The sequence below is a fragment of the Podarcis gaigeae genome, assembly GCF_964106915.1.
Source record: "Podarcis gaigeae genome assembly, chromosome: 16".
Classification (NCBI taxonomy): domain Eukaryota; kingdom Metazoa; phylum Chordata; class Lepidosauria; order Squamata; family Lacertidae; genus Podarcis; species Podarcis gaigeae.
In genome coordinates, this window is record NC_139693.1 from 17,983,262 (window position 1) to 18,002,741 (window position 19,480).

At 48.8% G+C, this 19,480-nt stretch overlaps 1 protein-coding gene and 1 long non-coding RNA gene across 3 annotated transcripts in view; one reads left to right on the forward strand and one right to left on the reverse strand.

The window, feature by feature from the left end:
- LOC310834302 overlaps positions 1-19,480 on the reverse strand; it is an 81,080-nt gene that overhangs the window by 42,894 nt on the left and 18,706 nt on the right. The gene's annotated exons all lie outside the window — the stretch shown is intronic.
- On the forward strand, positions 736-17,301 carry LOC310834076 (arylacetamide deacetylase-like 3). Of its 2 annotated transcripts, XM_083717430.1 has the most exons (4): positions 736-1,962; positions 5,242-5,458; positions 6,237-6,300; positions 16,035-17,301. In XM_083717430.1, the coding sequence occupies exons 1-4, from the start codon at positions 1,675-1,677 to the stop codon at positions 16,813-16,815; spliced, it is 1,350 nt and encodes a 449-aa protein (XP_083573556.1). In that variant the 5' UTR covers positions 736-1,674; the 3' UTR covers positions 16,816-17,301. The 2 variants fall into 2 exon arrangements, with proteins under 2 accessions (XP_083573556.1, XP_083573557.1); XM_083717431.1 differs by lacking the exon at positions 736-1,962 and having other exon boundaries at positions 5,209-5,458.

Here is a 19,480-nt window from a genome sequence, read left to right on the forward strand (position 1 = left end):
TTTCTGCTGCTCCAGAGAAACGGACACGGAGCAATGGATCCAAACTACAAGAAAGAAGATTCCACCTAAACATTAGGAAGAACTTCCTGACAGTAAGAGCTGTTCGACAGTGGAATATGCTGCCAAGGAGTGTGGTGGAGTCTCCTTCTTTGGAGGTCTTTAAGCAGAGGCTTGACAGCCATATGTCAGGAGTGCTCTGATGGTGTTTCCTGCTTGGCAGGGGGTTGGACTCGATGGCCCTTGTGGTCTCTTCCAACTCTATGATTCTATGATTCTATGATCAGGCACTCCCATTTCTTTAAGAACTTGCCATAGTTTGCTGTGGTTGACACAGTCAAAGCCTTTGCATAGTCAATGAAGCAGAAGTAGATGTCTTTCTGGAACTCTCTAGCTTTGTCCATAATCCAGCGCATGTTTGCAATTTGGTCTCTGGTTCCTCTGCCTCTTCTAAATCCAGCTTGCACTTCTGGGAGTTCTCGGTCCACATACTGCTTGAGCCTTCCTTGTAGAATTTTAAGCATAACCTTACTAGCATGTGAAATGAGTGCAATTGTGCGGTAGTTGGAGCATTCTTTGGCACTGCCCTTCTTTGGGATTGGGATGTAGACTGATCTTCTCCAATCCTCTGGCCACTTCTGAGTTTTCCAAACTTGCTGGCGTATTGAGTGTAGCACCTTAACAGCATCATCTTTTAAATTTTTAAATAGTTCAGCTGGAATACCATCACTTCCACTGGCTTGTTATTTCTTTCTAAGGCCCATTTGACTTCACTCTCCAGGATGTCTGGCTCAAGGTCAGCAACCACACTACCTGGGGTGTACGAGCCATCCATATCTTTCTGATATAATTCCTCTGTGTATTCTTGCCACCTCAAAAATAAAAGTGCCCATTTCTGAAGCAGGTGGCTTTCAGAAAAATCAAGAACGTCCTGCTGATTTCTACTTCTGGTGGCTGCTGGGAGGGCCCCTCCCTGCCCTTGGCAGAAGAGGGAGATTTCTTTGGAAATGTCTTACAGTGTGAGAACACCTAATCCTTCCTATTCAATGATGTCCCTCTCCTCATGAAGAAAAAGAGTGAGGAGAGTTACACAGTCCTCAGCTGTGCCGTGCTTGACCAGCTGTCCACGGAGAAAACTGAAAAGCTGGATGCTGCCTCCTTTTATAAAGAAATGAAATAAAGAAATGAAAAGTGGAATTGCATGTGCAGCAATCAAATCTGTGCAAGAGCAGGATTGGCTCCCATTCTGTGCATGGACAGTGCCAACCTCTTTGCTCACCACACTGTCCTGACAGGGGCAGTGATACTGCTGTTGGCAGGATATTAACGCTGACATTGATGTGCCGTCCCTGATAATGTGCGGTCTCTGAATTGCGAGGGATTAAAGATGCCACAGTATTTTGTGTGGGAGGGCAGGTACCACAAAAATGAAGATGTGTTGCGAGAGCAGTCAGTGTCTCTTGTAAGGAAGGATGCTTGTCGTGACCTGCTTGGCCTTCAGAGGCTATGGAAATCACATGCACCTCTTCCCTCTGGAGGAGGGGTTGGGGAAATTGACACATCTCCACATACACTCCACCCTGTTTGAAGAACAACCACAGCAACCAGGAATGCAAGAAAGCCTGCAATCTCTGAACAGATTACAAAATTACTTTTTTTACTTCTCAATTGAAAGCAATGTGGGTTGGCCGAGGATGTTCTCTTGCATATGCTGGAGACTTGTACAAAAGCCACTTGGCATCAGTCAAAGGGGAGGTGCCTACCTCTGTGCTTCTGAGCTGCAGGGAAATGGCATTTGGTGGAACTCTGTGGATGCTGCTATTATATATGATCATTTTCATTCACTCCTTGCTGTTTGCACGGGGAGTTTATTATCATTTTACAAGGACCCACATTCCTCCAGGAATCACCCACGGCAGAAAATTATATATTTTTTCTTTTGCATTGGGATATCTCCTTGAACTGGTAAGTTTGTTTTACATATATCACAATCAAGGGGTTGGGGTGATACTCCCCCCCCCCATTAAAAAAGGCTGCAGTGTTTGGGATTTTTTAGTTTAGAGAAAAGGCAAGCTGCAGGTGACATGATAGCAGTCTATAAAATTTGTGCATGTCATGGAGAAAGTGGATAGAGAAAAATGTTTCTCCCTGTCTCATGACACTAGAACTAAATGTTGGAAGATTCAGGAAAGATATAAGAAATGACTTCTTCACAATGGATATATTCAAACTATGGAAGTCTATTTCACAGGGGGCAGTGATGGCTGCCAAATTCACAAAGGAGAAGGCTATGGATGGCTGCTAGCCAGCATGGCTATGCTCTGCCTCTACAGCTCAAGGCAGCAAAGCTTCTGTACACCAGATAGGGGAAGGGGACAGGGCTCCTGTGCTCAGATCCTGCTGGAAGGTTTCCCACAGGCACCGTGAGAATAATCTGCTGGACTAGATGGGCCATTGGCCGGGACCAGCAGGCTCTTTTTACATTCTTATGGGGGGGGGCGCTTCATGCCAGCCCAAACTCCAAGAGGTGAGTGGTGAATGAAAGGATATACAGTGGTACCTTGCTTTGCATACATATTGGTTTGCATACATTTTGGATTACAAACAAGTCAAACCTGGAAGTGCGTGTCCCGGTTTGCAACCTTTTTTTGGATTACAACCCACTTTTTTAGATTATGAAAAAAAAATTGGGGAGGCCCCTGTGGTGAAAGCGCGCCTTGGTTACAACCCAAGGGACCGATTCGGATGGTCTGATTCGGATGGACCGATTCGGATGGTCCACCCCGCCACTTAATGGATCCAATTGGCTTCCAGAGAGTGGTAGGGGATGTTTTATCCCAAGTTGATGGCCTTTCAGCTGATTCCCTGGTGGCCCGCTGGAATGCGGAGTTAACCAGGGCAATTGACTGTCTGGCTCCGAAGTGCCCTCTCCGATTGCATGGAGCCCGGACAGCCCCGTGGTTTTTCCCGGAGCTGAGGGTGATGAAACAATCGTTGAGACGGCTAGAGCGCCAGTGGTGGAAAACTCATTCTGAATCAGACCGGACATGGGCTAGAGCTCAACGTCGAGCCTACCAAGTGGCAATGGCGACGGGGAAGAGGGCCTTCTTCGCTGCCTCCATTGCATCTGCAGAAAACAGCAGCAGCAGACTTTTTCAGGTGGTTCGCAATCTATCAGAACCACCTGTACCACCGGGGCCTGGTAAGGACCCCAAGATCTCCTGCAATGCTTTTGCAAAGTTTTTTGCAGTTAAAGTCGCTCAGATTCAGAGGGAGGTAGACTCCACCGTGGGAGCAGGGCCAGGGCAGAAGAGTGCTAAAGTTCTGTCTAGTCCTGTTACATGGAATCAATTCCAATCTGTTACCTCCGAGGATGTGGACAGGCTGCTTAGACAAGTGAAACCGACCACCTGTCTCCCTGATCCTTGCCCATCCTGGCTGATAAAAGCGAGCCAGGAAGGGCTGGGCGATGGGCTCTGCGGGGTAGTGAATGCTTCCCTCTGTGAGGGAGCCTTCCCAGATCCGCTGAAAGAGGCGGTCATTAAACCGCTTCTTAAAAAAACATCTTTGGACCCAGCCAATATGGCCAATTATCGCCCGGTCTCAAATTTACCATTCTTGGGCAAGGTGATTGAGCGGGTGGTTGCCAAACAACTCCAAGCACGCCTGCAGGATGCGGACCATTTAGATCCCTTCCAATCAGGATTCAGGCCTCACCATGGGACTGAAACTGCCTTGGTCGCGCTGGCTGATGATCTCCAGCAGGCTAGGGACAAAGGTGAGAGCTGTTTCCTAGTTCTGCTGGATCTCTCAGCGGCCTTTGACACCATCGACCATAACATCCTTCTGGACCGTCTAGACGGGCTGGGAGCTGGGGGCACTGTTATACGGTGGTTCCACTCCTTTCCCCTGGGCTGTGTCAAGAAAGTGGTGGTGGGGGATGAGTGTTCAGACCCCTAGGCTCTCACTTGTGGGATGCCTCAGGGTTCCGTCCTCTCCCCCATGCTTTTTAATATCTATATGAAGCCGCTGGGAGAGATCATCAGGGAGTTTGGCCTGGGTGTTCATCAGTATGCAGATGACACCCAGCTCTACCTCTCCTTTAAATCAGAACCAGTGAAGGCGGTGAAGGTCCTGTGTGAGTGCCTGGAGGCGGTTGGAGGATGGATGGCGGCTAACAGATTGAGGTTGAATCCTGACAAGACAGAAGTGCTGTTTTTGGGGGACAGGGGGCAGGCGGGTGTGGGGGATTCCCTGGTTCTTAATGGGGTAACTGTGCCCCTGAAGGACCAGGTGCGCAGCCTGGGAGTCATTTTGGACTCACAGCTGTCCATGGAGGCACAGGTTAATTCTGTGTCCAGGGCAGCTGTCTACCAGCTCCACCTGGTACGCAGGCTAAGACCCCACCTGCCCGCGGACTGTCTTGCCAGAGTGGTGCATGCTCTGGTTATCTCCCGCTTGGACTACTGCAACACACTCTACGTGGGGCTACCTTTGAAGGTGACCCGGAAACTGCAGTTAATCCAGAATGCGGCAGCTAGACTGGTGACTGGGAGTGGCCGCCGGGACCACATAACAGCGGTTCTGAGAGATCTGCATTGGCTCCCAGTACTTTCCAAGCACAGTTCAAAGTGGTGGTGCTGACTTTAGAGCCCTAAACGGCCTCGGTCCTGTATACCTGAAGGAGCATCTCCACCCCCATCGTTCAGCCCGGACACTGAGATCCAGCGCCGAGGGCCTTCTGGCAGTTCTTTCATTACGAGAAGTAAGGTTACAGGGAACCAGGCAGAGGGCCTTCTCGGTAGTGTCGCCTGCTCTGTGGAACGCCCTCCCAGCAGATGTCAAAGCAATAAACAGCTATTTTACTTTTAAAAGACAACTGAAGGCAGCTCTCTTAAAGGGAGTTTTTAATGTCTGATGCTGTGCTGTTTTTAATATTCAGTTGGACGCCGCCCAGAGTGGCTGGGGAAACCCAGCCAGATCGGCGGGGTATAAATAATAAATTATTATTATTATTATTATTATTATTATTATTATTATTATTATTATTATTATCAACCTGTTTTGGTTTACAAACGGATCTCCGGAATGGATTTGGTTGTAAAGCAAGGTACCACTGTACAATGTAGTTGCCCCACATATGAGAGGTTCATTCTACAGGCAATGCATATATGCAAAATATGATTTTTATATGCAAAGCTATCTGAGGCTGATCATAAATGCTGAATGTTTTGGTTTAAACAGGGAGTGTTTCTGGAAAAACTGGGCATTTGCCATAGATATGTCATCTGCAGGGCTGTGTACAATGCCATACCTACAAAGAAGGACTTAAACTTGATCAGAAAGGACCTGGTTTTTGATGGGGTGCCAGTGAGGGTGTACTGGCCCAAGACACCAGCTGCTGGGAACAGGAGAGGAATCATCTATCTTCATGGAGGCACTGGAATCCTTGGAAGCATCCGTAAGTTCTTTGAAAGAGTCTCAAAATGGTTCACGATATTGTTTGAGGAGAATTTGGGCTGGCACATTAGTATAAAAGTCCAGGAAATGTTTGCTATGGAGGGCTTCGGGTGGTTTCTACTGCCCCCGTAGGTTGTTGAAGTTTAATGCAAGATGGGACCATGAGGCAAGAAAACGGGTCTGAGGCCCCCTGTTAAAAAGGTGTCCAGTTCTGTAGTAATTTTGTGAATGGCCCTGAGACCTCCGGGTATAGGGCGGTAGATAAATTCAATGAATAAGTAGAAATGTATAAATTAAAATTCCTAGTGTCACAGTCAATGAAAAAGCCTAAAAATGTCAAAGAAGGTGTTTCTGCTTCATGTACCAAGGGACTTTTATGAAAGGGCTTTAAGAGGTGATCAGAAATAACTGGAAAGAAGCCAAGAAATGTGGGTGGAAGTTTGTTTTTGTTTTTTACCCACTGATACTGCTTGATCTCTGTTACAGATCAGGAGAGGGTAAAACCACAGAATGCCCCATTTACAAAGAGTTCAGTGCAACTGAGTTTTTCCCAGAGGAACTTCATTAAAAGTTGTTGTTTTCTACAATCAAGTGGCATACAGTATGCAATTTATGACATAAAAATAAATAAATAAGCTCATCTAAATCAGCTATATCTCTTGATTTCGACAGATTTACTTTTAGGAGGACTAAGCCCTGTGTCAACTCACAATGATTTCAGTGTGAATGAGCAGGGAAAATTGTAATGGAGGGGTTGTGGGGCTTGTGTTTTCTTCCAGGAGCCTGTGAAAACGTCTGCTGTTCCATTGTCCACGAAAGTGATTCAGTGGTTGTGAATGTTGGGTAAGTGGTTTCACTCTCTTGGTATCCGAAACAATGCTTAATGCCTCTCAGCTTCCAACCTTTCCTGAGTCCAGAGGAATGATGATGATGATAATAATAATTCTTTTTATGATGCCCATCTGACTGGGTTGCCATGCACACAATGAAAAAAATAGTAAAAAGACAATACAGCAAACACTAAAAACTTACCTGGACAGGGCCGTCTTCAGATGTCTTTTAAAAACCACATAGATGTTTAACTCCTTGAAATCTGCTGGGGGGGGGGCATTCCACAGAGCGGGTGCAGCTACCAAAAAGGCCCTCTGCCTGGTTCCCTGTTACCTCACCTTTCACAATGAGGGAACCACAAGAAGACCCTCAGAGCTGGGTTGGATGATGGGGATGGAAATGCTCCTTCAGGTATACAGGTCCACAGCTGTTTAGGGCTTTATAGGTTAGCACCAACATTTTGAATTGTGCTGGGAAACCTACTGGAATCTGTGGAAATCTGGAATCTGTGGAATCTGGAAACTATTTTCAGGTCCAGCATCTTGGTTAGGCACCTGGTGTTTTTATTTATCTATTGCAATAGGACAGAGCTCAATTCAATGTGCCCGTTAAGAAGGTCTGTCCGAGGCACATCAGCTCAAAAGCTTATATCAGTGGTCCGCAACGTGCAGCCCATGGGTCAGATGCGGCCCACAAAGACCATTTTACAGGCCCATGAGCCACCCCGGAACCGGGCCGCCCGCTGGTCAAGTCCCCCGCGTGCTGTGCTAAACCGACGCAGCGCAGTGCGGGGACTCACGAGCGGTGCTGGAAATCGCTTCTGCGCATGCCCAGACGCCGAAAACCGCTTTTGTGCAGGCACAATTTTCAGCATCTGGGCATGCGCAGACTCGTTTCTGGCACCATGGACTTGCGCAGACGTGATTTCCAGTGTCGCGCTGTGCCGGTCTGTCCCACGGACAATCTCCGTGGGAGTAGTTCAGCCCACGGCTGGTAAGCGTTGCCGACCCCTGGTTTATATAGTAACACAGCACACAAAACTTCCCCTTCACATGTGTCAAGAAAGGTCACAGTCTTCCTGCTATCAATCTCTCCCCCCCGCACTAGTACCTTGGGATGCCCACAAGTGACTAGGTCGTTGGACCATTCTAGGTATCGGATGTCCCATGTTGCCCTGGCAAGCTAGCCCATTATCACTCTTTATTGACATTCTTCCATCTATCTTTCAGGAAGCTTCCAAGGATTTCTGATAAACACCACTTTCAGAGTTAGATAAGGAAAGATGGAATGCAATGTAGGATGCAGAGACTCATAACTGCAGAACACACAAAGTCTTGCTCATTTTTAAAGGTTAAATGGAATAAGAAGTGAAACATTGAACATTATTAAAATAAAAATACAAGGCATGACCAGAAAGTTTGGTGAATGGTCAAAGAAATCGGACAGCGACAAATATTTGAACATACATACCTTGTTGTTGTTTAGTCGTGTCTGACTCTTCGTGACCCCATGGATCAGAGCATGCCAGGCACTTCTGTCTTCCACTGCCTCCCGCAGTTTGGTCAAACTCATGCTGGTAGCTTCGAGAACACTATCCAACCATCTCGTCCTCTGTTGTCCCCTAGGCATTGGCTCCTTTGTTTTCTGGCTAGAATGTGTCCTTGAACTTCAATAAATGCCTCTTGTTTGCTAGGAAAAGAGAAGGGCTTGTATCAAAACTCCATCACTATTTAGAAGACAAAATGTTGTTGTATTGTTGTTTAGTCGTGTCCGATTCTTCGTGACCCCACGGACCAGAGCATGCCAGGCACTCCTGTCTTCCACTGCCTCCCGCAGTTTGGTCAAACTCATGCTGGTAGCTTCGAAGACACTATCCAACCATCTCGTCCTCTGTCGTCCCCTTCTCCTTGTGCCCTCCATCTTTCCCAGCATCAGGGTCTTTTCCAGGGAGTCTTCTCTTCTCATGAGGTGACCAAAGTATTGGAGCCTCAGCTTCACGATCTGTCCTTCCAGTGAGCACTCAGGGCTGATTTCCTTTAGAATGGATAGGTTTGATCTTCTTGCAGTCCATGGGACTCTCAAGAGTCTCCTCCAGCACCATAATTCAAAAGCATCAATTCTTCGGCGATCAGCCTTCTTTATGGTCCATCTTTCACTTCCATACATCACTACTGGGAAAACCATAGCTTTTACTATACGGACCTTTGTTGGCAAGGTGATGTCTCTACTTTTTAAGATGCTGTCTAGGTTTTTCATTGCTTTTCTCCCAAGAAGTAGGCATCTCTTAATTTTGTGGCTGCTGTCGCCATCTGCAGTGATCATGGAGCCCAAGAAAGTAAAATCTCTCACTGCCTCCATTTCTTCCCCTTCTATTTGCCAGGAGGTGATGGGACCAGTGGGCATGATCTTCGTTTTTTTGATGTTGAGCTTCAGACCATATTTTGCGCTCTCCTCTTTCACCCTCAATAAAAGGTTCTTTAATTTCTCCTCACTTTCTGCCTTCAAGGTTGTGTCATCTGCATATCTGAGGTTGTTGATATTTCTTCCGGCAATCTTAATTCCGGCTAGGGATTCATCCATACCTTACAGGCCTTCAAAGTAGGCCCCCTCTGATACAATGCACCATTGACAACAGCTTTCCTCGTCACAGCAGCTTGGACGTGTGAAATGTTGGAAAATCCGTGCCCTTTCAGAGCAGATTTCAGTTTTGGAAAAAGAAAAAAATCAACTGGGGCTAGATTGGGAGAATATGGAGGGTGGGACAACCCAGTAATGATTTCATGCGGAATACACAATTCTTCTGCCATCATTCAGATGGACAAACGCCGATCCCGCATCAGTAATTCACAAACTCTGTTGACATTTGCCGCCATTCTGCTCATCGATGGTCTTCCAGACCGAGGGTCATTTTCAGTGGTTTGCCGCCTGTCAGGGAACTGCCATCGGAGCCAGAGGCGGAGGGAAGGCTCCGGAGGGATGCCGGAGAGGGTCCCAGTAGGGAGAGAGACAGCCCATCTGCTGGGGAAGGAAATCAGCATAACACCAGTGGAGAAGGGGGGCAGATGGGGGAATCGGAGAGGAGGCTCCAGGACTCCTCGCCGGAGACCAGCGGGGAGAGCACAGGTACTCCGCTGCCCACACCCTCCCTGCACAGAAGACTTCCGCACAGGGAGAGTAGGAGGAGACTTGGCGTCAAAGAACTTCTTTGCTGGAAGAAGTTCAAGAAATGCCCACTGACGGATTCTGCCAGCGATTGAGACAGCCACGGGTGAAAGGCTGTTCAGACAGAAAGGGTTCAACCAGGCAACCTAGCCAGGAGTGGCGGCTACTTACGCACAAGCAACCCCTAGAACCATTACAGCAATCCGTCAGTCACCGACGTTGCTTGTGCGCAGCCCCAGAGAGGCAGCACGATGAGCCAAACCAGGGCAGCCAGAGAGACGGAGCAAGCAGCTGCAGTGCAAAGTCTGGTAGAGAGGAACCGAGACTTGGAACAGCATGTAGCTCTCCTGACGGCGCGGCTGGACGAAAGACGGACTCAGGATGCACAGGTCATACCCACCCCCATCGCAAAGAAGGTACCAGGGCTGGTACACAAGTTTAGGGGGAAACTCCAGGGCTACAATGCGTTCCGAACGGAAATAGAGTACGCTTTGGAACTGCAGCATAATGACTTTGCTGATGACGGGGAGAGGGTAGCCTACATTGTGGGGCATCTGGAGGATGGGGCACGCGAATGGATCAGGCCCCTAATGGCGACGCAAAATGATGCCTTGAAGGACCTTAAGAAATTCTTCCAGGCAATGAACGTGATGTATTCCAGTGAAGTGGAGCAAAGTGTGACTCAGCGAGAACTGATGGGGTCGGATTTGGACTCTGAACCAATTCAAATGTTGTTTGAGGACGGGTTGTCCCCAACTGTAAAGGACGAGCTGTCCCGCACGCCCCGCCCACAGTCTATGGATCAGCTGACCAAGGCTGTGCTTGCGATTGGAGTGCGGCAGGAAGCGCGGGCTCAGGAGAAACACGAAGTGAGAGGGGAACGTTGCCATGACTACCGCATTCCTGAAATACCGAGACAGCTTTCCCAGGCGCGCGCGAGAGAGAGGTTTCAAACTCCAGTGAAGGTCGCAAGAGGGAGGGGAAGGATTGGAAAACCACCAAGAAGTGTTTCCTCTGCCAAGGGATAAGGCCTGGCAAGGGATGGTGGGGGCTGCTGGCTGCGAGGAGAAGGGGGAGGAAGGGCAGGCGCAGGGAAATGACAACGCCTGGCTGCCAACCAGCGGGGGCAGCAGCCAGGCCAACAACCAATAGAAGTGCCCAAGCCTGACCCTCCCAGGGCAGCTATAGCCATAGAAGTGGTGCTAGAACTCCCGAATGGACACCCAGTCAAAGTTGAGGGACTGCTGGATTTGGGCAGCTCCTGCAATTTCTTCAGCAGGGACTTTGCTCTGGAGCACCAACTCCACCTGCTGCCCCTGGATTTTCCCTTGCAAGTGACCACCATCGATGGCAGGGAACTTCTGGGAGGGGAAGTGACCCACCAGACCCCGCCAATGCGAATGAGGGTTTCCAGGCACACAGAGACCATTGCCTTTCACGTGGCCACACTGGCAGGACCCTCAATAATACTGGGGATGAGCTGGCTGGCACTGCATGATCCAGTAGTGTCATGGAATCAGCGGTCAGTCACCTTTGGGTCAGCTTACTGCTTGGAACACTGTCGGGGGGGGGAGAACCCAAGAATGACAGTGGCCAGGGTGGCTGGGCTGGCGGTGGAAACAAAAGGGGAGGTGCCACCACAATATGCTGACCTGAAGGAAGTCTTCAGCGAGAAGGAGGCAGATAGACTACCCCCCATAGGCCCTTTGACTGCCAAATCAACTTACTCCCAGGGGCTCAGCTGCCGGTGGGTAAGCTGTATGCCATGTCTGACCGGGAGATGCAGGAGTTGTGGCAGTTTATTGACAAGAATCTGAAGAGGGGGTTCATAAGGGAATCAAAGGCGGTGGGGGACAGTCCAGTGTTCTTTGTGGACAAAAAGGAGACTAATCAGCCCAGATTAGTCGTAGACTACCGGGCCTTGAACCTGGTATCAGAACCCGTGACCTTCCCAATGCCCAGGATTGACAACATTTTAACGTGGCTGAGGCAGGGGAAAAAATTTACCAAGCTGGACCTCAGGGGAGCGTACAATTTGATTAGGATAAGGGAGGGGGATGAATGGAAAACCACCATGTGCACCCCCCCGGGGGCTTTTGAGTACTTAGTCATGCCATTTGGATTACAATCGGGCTCTGCCTGCTTTCAAGCATTCATGCACCACGTGTTGGGGTCCCTGCTGTACAAGAACTGCGTAGCCTTTTTGGATGACGTCTTAATCTATTCAGACAATGAGAAGCAACACATCAGAGACGTCAGGGAAGTGCTAAAGAGACTGCAGAAGCACCAGTTGTGGGTCAAGCTGGAAAAATGCCAATTTCACACCAGAGAGGTCGAGTTTCTGGGGTACAAGTTGTCAGACAAGGGCCTAGCTATGGACCAAAGCAAGGTGCAGGCAGTGCTGGAATGGAAGGCCCCCAAAACCCGGAAGGATGTGCAGAGGTTCCTAGGGTTCAGCAACTTCTACAGGAAGTTCATCAAGAACTTTGCCCACTAGACAGCGCCCATCACAGATTGTCTCAGTAGCAAAAAGAAGTTTGCCTGGACAGAAAGTGCCCAGCAATCCTTTGAAAGACTGAAGAAGGCGTTCGCTTCGGAAGAGCAGCTCCTGCACGTTGATCTGGAGAAGCCCATGAGGCTGGAGACCGACGTGTCCGACCGAGCCATTGGAGCGGTACTTTTGCAGCCAGGGGCCCAGAAGGGCTAGAGGCCATGTGCCTTTTTCTCGAGGAAGCTGAGCAAGTCGGAGCAAAATTATACGGTGTATGACCGCGAACTGCTTGTGATCTATGCGGCGTTTCGCCAGTGGAGACATCTGTTAATAGGGGCGCAGCACAAGATCCAGGTTTGTACTGACCACAAGAACTTGGAATACTGGAGGACTGCACGAGTACTCAACCAGAGACAGATTCGATGGGCACAGGAGTTCTCCAAGTTTTCCTTCGAGATCCGATACATGCCGGGAGAGGAAAACGTAAGAGCAGATGCTCTCTCACGGAAGCCAGAGTACATGGAAGGAGAGGGACCGCCGGAGATCTGACACGTGTTCCCCGAGAACCGATGGGTGTGTGTGGGAGCATTGGTTGGGAAACGAGAACTGGCTGGGCTAACAAGAAACGACGAGTTCGCTCAAACGAAAATCAGGGAACTCCGGGACGGAAGGGAAATCCATGGAGGGTTTGAGGAAAAGGAAGAGCTACTGTACTATAAGGGGGCGCTGTATGTACCGGGGGAGACCTTGAGGGGGAACGTACTCAAACAACTCCACGACAACCCAACAGCTGGGCACTTTGGACAGCACAAAACCATGCTGCTTGTCACCAGGCAGTTCTGGTGGCCAAGGGTGAGGGAAGATGTACGGGAATATGTACGGGGGTGCGACCGCTGCCAGAGGGCAAAGGGGGAGAGGGCTGCCCCCGCAGGGTTACTGGAACCCTTACCCACGCCGGGAAGACCCTGGGAGGTGGTGTCCATTGATTTTATGACAGATTTGCCCAAGTCAAGGGGGAAGACAGCAGTCATGGTAGTAGTCGATCTATTGATGAAGATGTGCCATTTCATAGCTTGCTCACATGCAGTGATGGCAGAGGAGACAGCCAGGTTGTTTGTGGATCACATCTTCAGGCTGCATGGGGTTCCCTCGAGGGTAATCTCAGATCACGGGAAACAATTTACTTCCCGGTTCTGGAGGAAGCTCATGAGCTTGCTGCAGGTCAAAGTGGGCTTCTCGACGGCGAGACACCCGGAAACCAACGGGCAAGCAGAAAGAGCGAACAGTATATTCCATCAATACCTATGCTGCTACGTCAGCGAGAGACAGAACGATTGGGTAGAGAAACTAGCGCTGGCTGAATTTGCGTACAATAACGCTGAACATGTGTCCACGGGAATGAGCCCATTCATGGCCAATTATGGGTGTCACCCCAGGGCCTTCCTGGGGAGGGGGGAGGAAGGATGGAGTGTACCTGCCGCAGAGCAGTTTGTGGAAGAAATGGAGGCCTTGCACCAGCAACTCAAGATGAACTTGGAGCGGGCCAAGGAAGTTTACAAGAGGCAGGCAGACAAGCACCGTTGGGAGGGGGAGGCCATACGGGTGGGAGACCGGGTGTGGTTGTCAACCCAAGGGTTACCACTGAAGGGAGGGTGCAAGAAGTTGCAGCCAAGGCGGCTGGGACCTTTTGAGGTAACACAGCAGGTGAACCCTGTGGCATTCAAGCTCAAGTTGCCTGACAGCATGAAGATACATCCGGTGTTCCATAGGTCCCTACTCTCACCGTACAGGGAGGGGCGGGAAGTTACGGGGTGGGAGGGAGGAGTCACCACCCACCCGCAGGTAGAGGAGAGAGAACACCACAACCAAGCCACGGAAATACTCGATTCAAGGTGGTGAGGGCACCAGGTGGAGTACTTGGTAGCTTGGGAGGGAGAACCCAGGTCAGAAAACACGTGGGTCCCCGCTGAGGCGATCAATGACGGGTATCTGGTGGAAGAATTCCACAGCCTGTTCCCAGATAAACCAAAACCACTAGCTAGATTCTGGGAGGAAGAATTTGGAACCACAGACGACAAAGAGGACTTTGTGGGTTTTCCTGCCTCCGAAGAGGAGGGAGGGGAGGTGTCAGAGGGAGAAGAATCAGACTGGGAGGCCCACCCCGCGGGAAGAGATTGGAGTGGGTGGGAAGCGGGTTTTGAATCCTCTGTGCTCGTCCCGGGGGGAAGGTACTGTTACCGTAGTCAGAGTTCACAAGATGTGAGGCGAGGTCCGAAACAGGGAGCCGGGCAGGGAACAGGTACACTGGAAGGTCCGAAGCTGGGAGCCGGGCGGGAACAGGAACACTGGAAGGTCAGAAGCAGGAAGCCGGGCGAGGAACAGGAACACTGGCAGTTCAGGTCTAGGTCCGGGTAAGAGCAGATACTCCACAACGACGTTGCTCCCGCAACCTGGGACCGGGCTGACTGACCTTTATCTTCTCTAAGGCCAGGGGCGGTCCCGGCCCCCAGGAGCCCCGCCTCCCCTGGCCTTAAGGCGAGCACTCCTCCTGGGAGCAACCAGTTCCCTTCGCCTCTCTGCCCTAAGCCTCTGCAGTTCAGGAGAGGCCGAAGGGTTACTGGGCCCCGGGGGAGGCTCACCTGTAGACACTGAGTCCTCAAGCACCTCTGGGGCCAGAATGGTTTCACCTGGTGCCTGCTCCTGAGGATCTGACACAGGTGCAGGCTCCTCAGAATCTAGGCCTTGCCCCAGTTCAGCCGGCCCTGGAGGCGGGGACTCCTGTGCAGGCTGGGATTCCTCTGGTTCAGCCTCTGAATCGGAATCCCAGGCTATCACATCCTCAGAGGATGGCGACAGCTCCTTCAGGGGATTCCCCGCATCATCGGCCGAGGAATGGACGAGGTTGGATCAGAAGGTCGGGCCGGGGGTGGAGGGGATCCTGGGGGGGGGGGAGGTGGATGTCAGGGAACTGCCATCGAAGCCAGAGGCAGAGGGAAGGCTCCGGAGGGATGCCGGAGAGGGTCCCAGTAGGGAGAGAGGCAGCCCATCTGCTGGGGAAGGAAATCAGCGTAACACCAGTGGAGAAGGGGGGCAGATGGGGGAATCGGAGAGGAGGCTCCAGGACTCCTCGCCGGAGACCAGCGGGGAAAACACGGGTACTCCGCTGCCCACACCCTCCCTGCGCAGAAGACTTCCATGCAGAGAGAGTAGGAGGAGACTTGGCGTCAAAGAACTTCTTTGCTGGAAGAAGTTCCAAGAAACGCCCACTTATGGATTCTGCCAGCGATTGAGACAGCCACGGGTGAAAGGCTGTCCAGACAGAAAGGGTTCAACCAGGCAACCTAGCCAGGAGTGGCGGCTACTTACGCACGAGCAACCCCTAGAACCATTACACCGCCCTTCACGGAAACACTTAAACCACACATACAGTGTCTTTCGAGTTACAGCTTCATCTCCGTACACAATTATGAGTATTTCATGGGTTTCCAATGCCAATTGTATGCTTGAATATTTCTCACTGTCCCATTTTTGTGACCATTCACCAAACTTTCCAGTCACACCTTGTATATACAACTTGGATCTCTAATTTTTATATCAGATCCAATATATTTATTTTAAGACTGGTGTCATAAAGCAGGACCTGAGCAGAAGAGCTTTCTCCCCAGCTGCAATTTCCAGCAGCTGGTATTCAGAAGCATTACTGCCTCTGATAGTGGTGGCAGCACACCATCCTTGTGACTAGTACCGATTGGTATGAGTGATTGCTAGGAGTCTTGCTAACTTGATCAGGAGAGCTGCAGTGGAGCCTGCTAATGGACAAGGGAAAGCAAGAAGGAAGCTGCTGGAGGGTGGAGAAAGGTGTGTTGTAATGAAACTGCCTATTTGTCCAAAGGGAAGATTTGCATTTGCTTTCCATTTTTGTCTCAGGTCCCACCCACAGCTGCCATGTGGCCCCCACAAGGTTGCACAGAAACGAATGTGGCCCTATGGGTGAAAAATATTCCCAGCACTTGCAATATGTAATGCAGGCAAACGGTCCTTTTCTGTGAAGTGTATGATGTTGAGTGTGGGTGATATCTTGTTTTCTCTTTAGATTTCGTTTAGCACCTGAGCATCCCTATCCAGTCCCTGTGCTGGACTGTTTAACTGCTACAATACACTTTCTGAAGAATGCAAAGGAATACGGAGTGGACCCCAACTGCATTGCCATTGCTGGGGAGAGTAGCGGAGGCACATTTGCAACAGCTATTTGTCAAGAACTGGTGACCAGAGAGGACCTCCCAAGGCTGCGAGCTCAGGTCCTCATCAACCCATTCCTACAACCAGGGGACTTTAATTTGCCATCCTATCAGCAAAACCAATCAGTTCCTCCCTTGTTCAGGAAACGAGTTATCAAATTTGGTTTAAGATATCTCACTGGGAAGGACATGAACGTGGACCCATTTATAAAAGGTGCCCATCTCCCTCCTGATTTGCAGGAGAAATTCAAAAAATGGATAAGTGCTGATAACATTCCAGAAGAATTTAAAGCTAGGGGCTATGTTCCTGTAGAACCTGCTCCACTTTCAAAAGAACTTTATGAACAAGTTAAAAGAGGTTCTGAGACAATGTTTGCCCCCCTTTTAGCAGAGGATGACATAATCCGCCAGCTCCCGGAGACTTTCCTTCTAACTTGCGAGTATGATGTTCTCCGGGATGATGGGCTGTTGTACAAGAAGCGGTTATTGGACAACGGTGTGCCAGTGACACATCATCATCTTACAGATGCATGCCATTCAACAATTTGCTATTTGGGTTGGGGGCCACTTGAATTTCCGAGCTCAAAGAAATGTTTGCAGCATGTGGTACAGTTCTTGAAAGGTTTATATAGATGAATGACCTTCTTTGTCTTCCAATGGCAGCCTTCCATTTCTGCGGGGGGACAATCCCCCTTTCCTAGTGTCCCAATCCTAAAGAAAGAAGAAAAGGTCAGATACAAAATTCTATCCAGTCAGATTTATTAAAATCACCATGACATCTGTAAGTACCTAAGCAAAGCCCTGCTGGATTGGCCCACTTCATCCAGCATCCTGTTCTCACAGTGACCAAGCAGAGGCCTCTTGAGATGCCTGCAAGCAGTACCTGGGTGCAAGAAAATTATTCCTACTTGTGATTCCTAGCAAGCAGCATGCAGTGGCTTACAGCCTACAATTGTGCAAACGTACCTATAGCCTCCTCCATGAATTGGCCTGATCCTCTTTTAAAGCTATCCAACTGGGTCACCAAGTTAGCTCATTCCATTGACTAACTGTTGCTTCAAAATATTTGAAAGATTTAGCAGTAACAGAGGAGCTCCTGTGCAATAAACTAGACCGATCTAAGCCCTTGTGAATGATATGAACTCATTTAATTACACCAACATTAGACAGGATTATAGCGAAACTGAAGGGTGGGAATATATTTACCCTTCAAAATTAGGGCCATGATACCTGAAGTATCTTTCTATATGTACCTCTTCCGACCAGATATGTACACCTGAAAGCAGACTGGGATCTACGAAAGAGGGTGAGGGACTGATGAGATATGGTTCTGCTGCACAGCCCCAAGCTATGTCCCCACAGCTATTGTCAGCACTAACCAAAGTTTCCAGAACATTTTGAAGGTCACCTTCATGTGGAACCCATTGCAGTAATCCAAATGGGAGGTCACTAGTGCTGATCTTGACAGGAAGATAATGCCACAGGCCAGCATGGGGAGATGATAGGTAAGGAGGAATAGGACGCAGACTTCCGGTCCACTGCAAAGGGAAATGGTGGCGAGCTCCGTGTTGTCCTATTAAGGAAGGACACGGTCCAGGCTGTCAGGGCTTTGAGGGTGAGCACCAGGGCTAGGTGCCCCCTGAAAAATCCCCACGGAAGCGTGGGGACTTCAGGGGTCCAGCGGAGCATTGGTAACTCGTCATAGTCCGACCCCCCGGCTGCTGGCGCTGCATCAGGGAAGAAGGAGGCTTGAGTCCGCTCCTGCAGCCAAAGCCACACACCGCCACCATAAGCAGTGGATTTTCCAATTTTCGTATTTTTCGCTGTATAAGACATACCAGACCACAAGACGCACCTAGTTTTTGGAGGAGGAAAGCAAGAAAACAAATATTCTGAATCTCAGAAGCCAGAACAGCAAGAGGGATTGCTGGGCAGTGAAAGCAGCAATCCCTCTTGCTTTTCTGGCTTCTGGGATAGCTGCACAGCCTGCATTCGCTCCATAAGATGCACACACAATTCCCCCTACTTTTTAGGAGGGAAAAAGTGAGTCTTATAGAGCAAAAAATACGGTACAAACCAAATAAAGCTTTTAGAGAAGAAATTAGGTTTAAATTGACTGATTTGGTTAAAAAGGAAGTAAAAAAGGAAGACAGCTTCCAATTTCTGCAGGTAAGCTCTGCAAGGGGACTTTTTGTGAATGGGAGCAGAGAGTAATTGCAGCTAATGGAGACTTTGTAGTATTCTGACTTTTGAGGGGCTCTCTTTCTATTAGACACATATTAGTTCCAGTTGTGTCAAGTTGTCTTTTGGATACTCGTGGGATACAATTTGACAGCTGGACAGAGTTTGACAGATTGGTACTTTGGCAGAGTAGAAAGCAAAAAGACTTGTATAAAAGAGTTGTGGAAATACAAGCTTTAATTTTAAGCCCTGGAACTTGGTGGTACAAAACCGAGGCTAAGCAGCAGAACTCTATTATATTGGGGAAGAAATTCCCCAAGAAGGGAAGAGAACCTGGAATAGCTGGAGTTATATTCAGTACCTACTGTAGACCAGGGGAATTTATGCAATACTACCTGCCAACAATTTTGGATATTCTTGGACGCATATCTCTCAAACCTTAAAATTGGAAGACTTGGATTACAATATATTGGAGAACAATACATTTGGATTTATATTTTAGATTACAATTATAAATTTGGATCACCTCTTATTTGCCGCCACCTCTTTGAAAAGGACAAGAACTACTGAAGAGAAGTACACAACTCTATATTAATAGTTTCTGTTGGTTTTTGTTTAATTCTAGGCTTTGGTCTGGGTAAGAAATGTCCTATTTGATATAGGGTATATAATTTTGAACATAGAAAGATTTGGCTGGGGTGCAAGGGGTCTGAGAGCAACAACAGTCATTTTCTGTTTTTTATGGGTTTATTGGACTTTTTAAAATTTATTTTTATTAATTTTCATTAACCAAACAAAAACAAAAACAAAAAAACAGAACAAAAAAAACCCACAGACAAACAAAAACAACACTAAATACTAACATAATGATAATTGACTTCCCTCCATCTTGATTTTGGACTATATAACATAATAATTCCTTTCTGCAGTTTTCATTTTACAACATCTACACATCGCAAGAATTATGTTAAGCCCACTGTGGTTTTTAGGTCTCTTGAATCTGCTTCAATGTATGTTATAAATTTGGTCCAATCATTAATAAACTTTGTACCTTTTTGTTGTCTGATGTTCTGCGTCATTTTTGCCAATTCTATATATTCAAATAGTTTAATTTGCCAAT

Excerpts from the sequence above, each read along its gene's own strand:
- LOC310834076 (XM_083717430.1), top strand. The coding sequence starts at position 1,675 with ATGTGGGTTGGCCGAGGATGTTCTCTTGCATATGCTGGAGACTTGTAC. Across the intron at positions 1,963-5,241 it reads TGGGATATCTCCTTGAACTG|GGAGTGTTTCTGGAAAAACT; the intron begins GTAAGTTTGTTT and ends TGGTTTAAACAG. Across the intron at positions 6,301-16,034 it reads TCAGTGGTTGTGAATGTTGG|ATTTCGTTTAGCACCTGAGC; the intron begins GTAAGTGGTTTC and ends TTTTCTCTTTAG.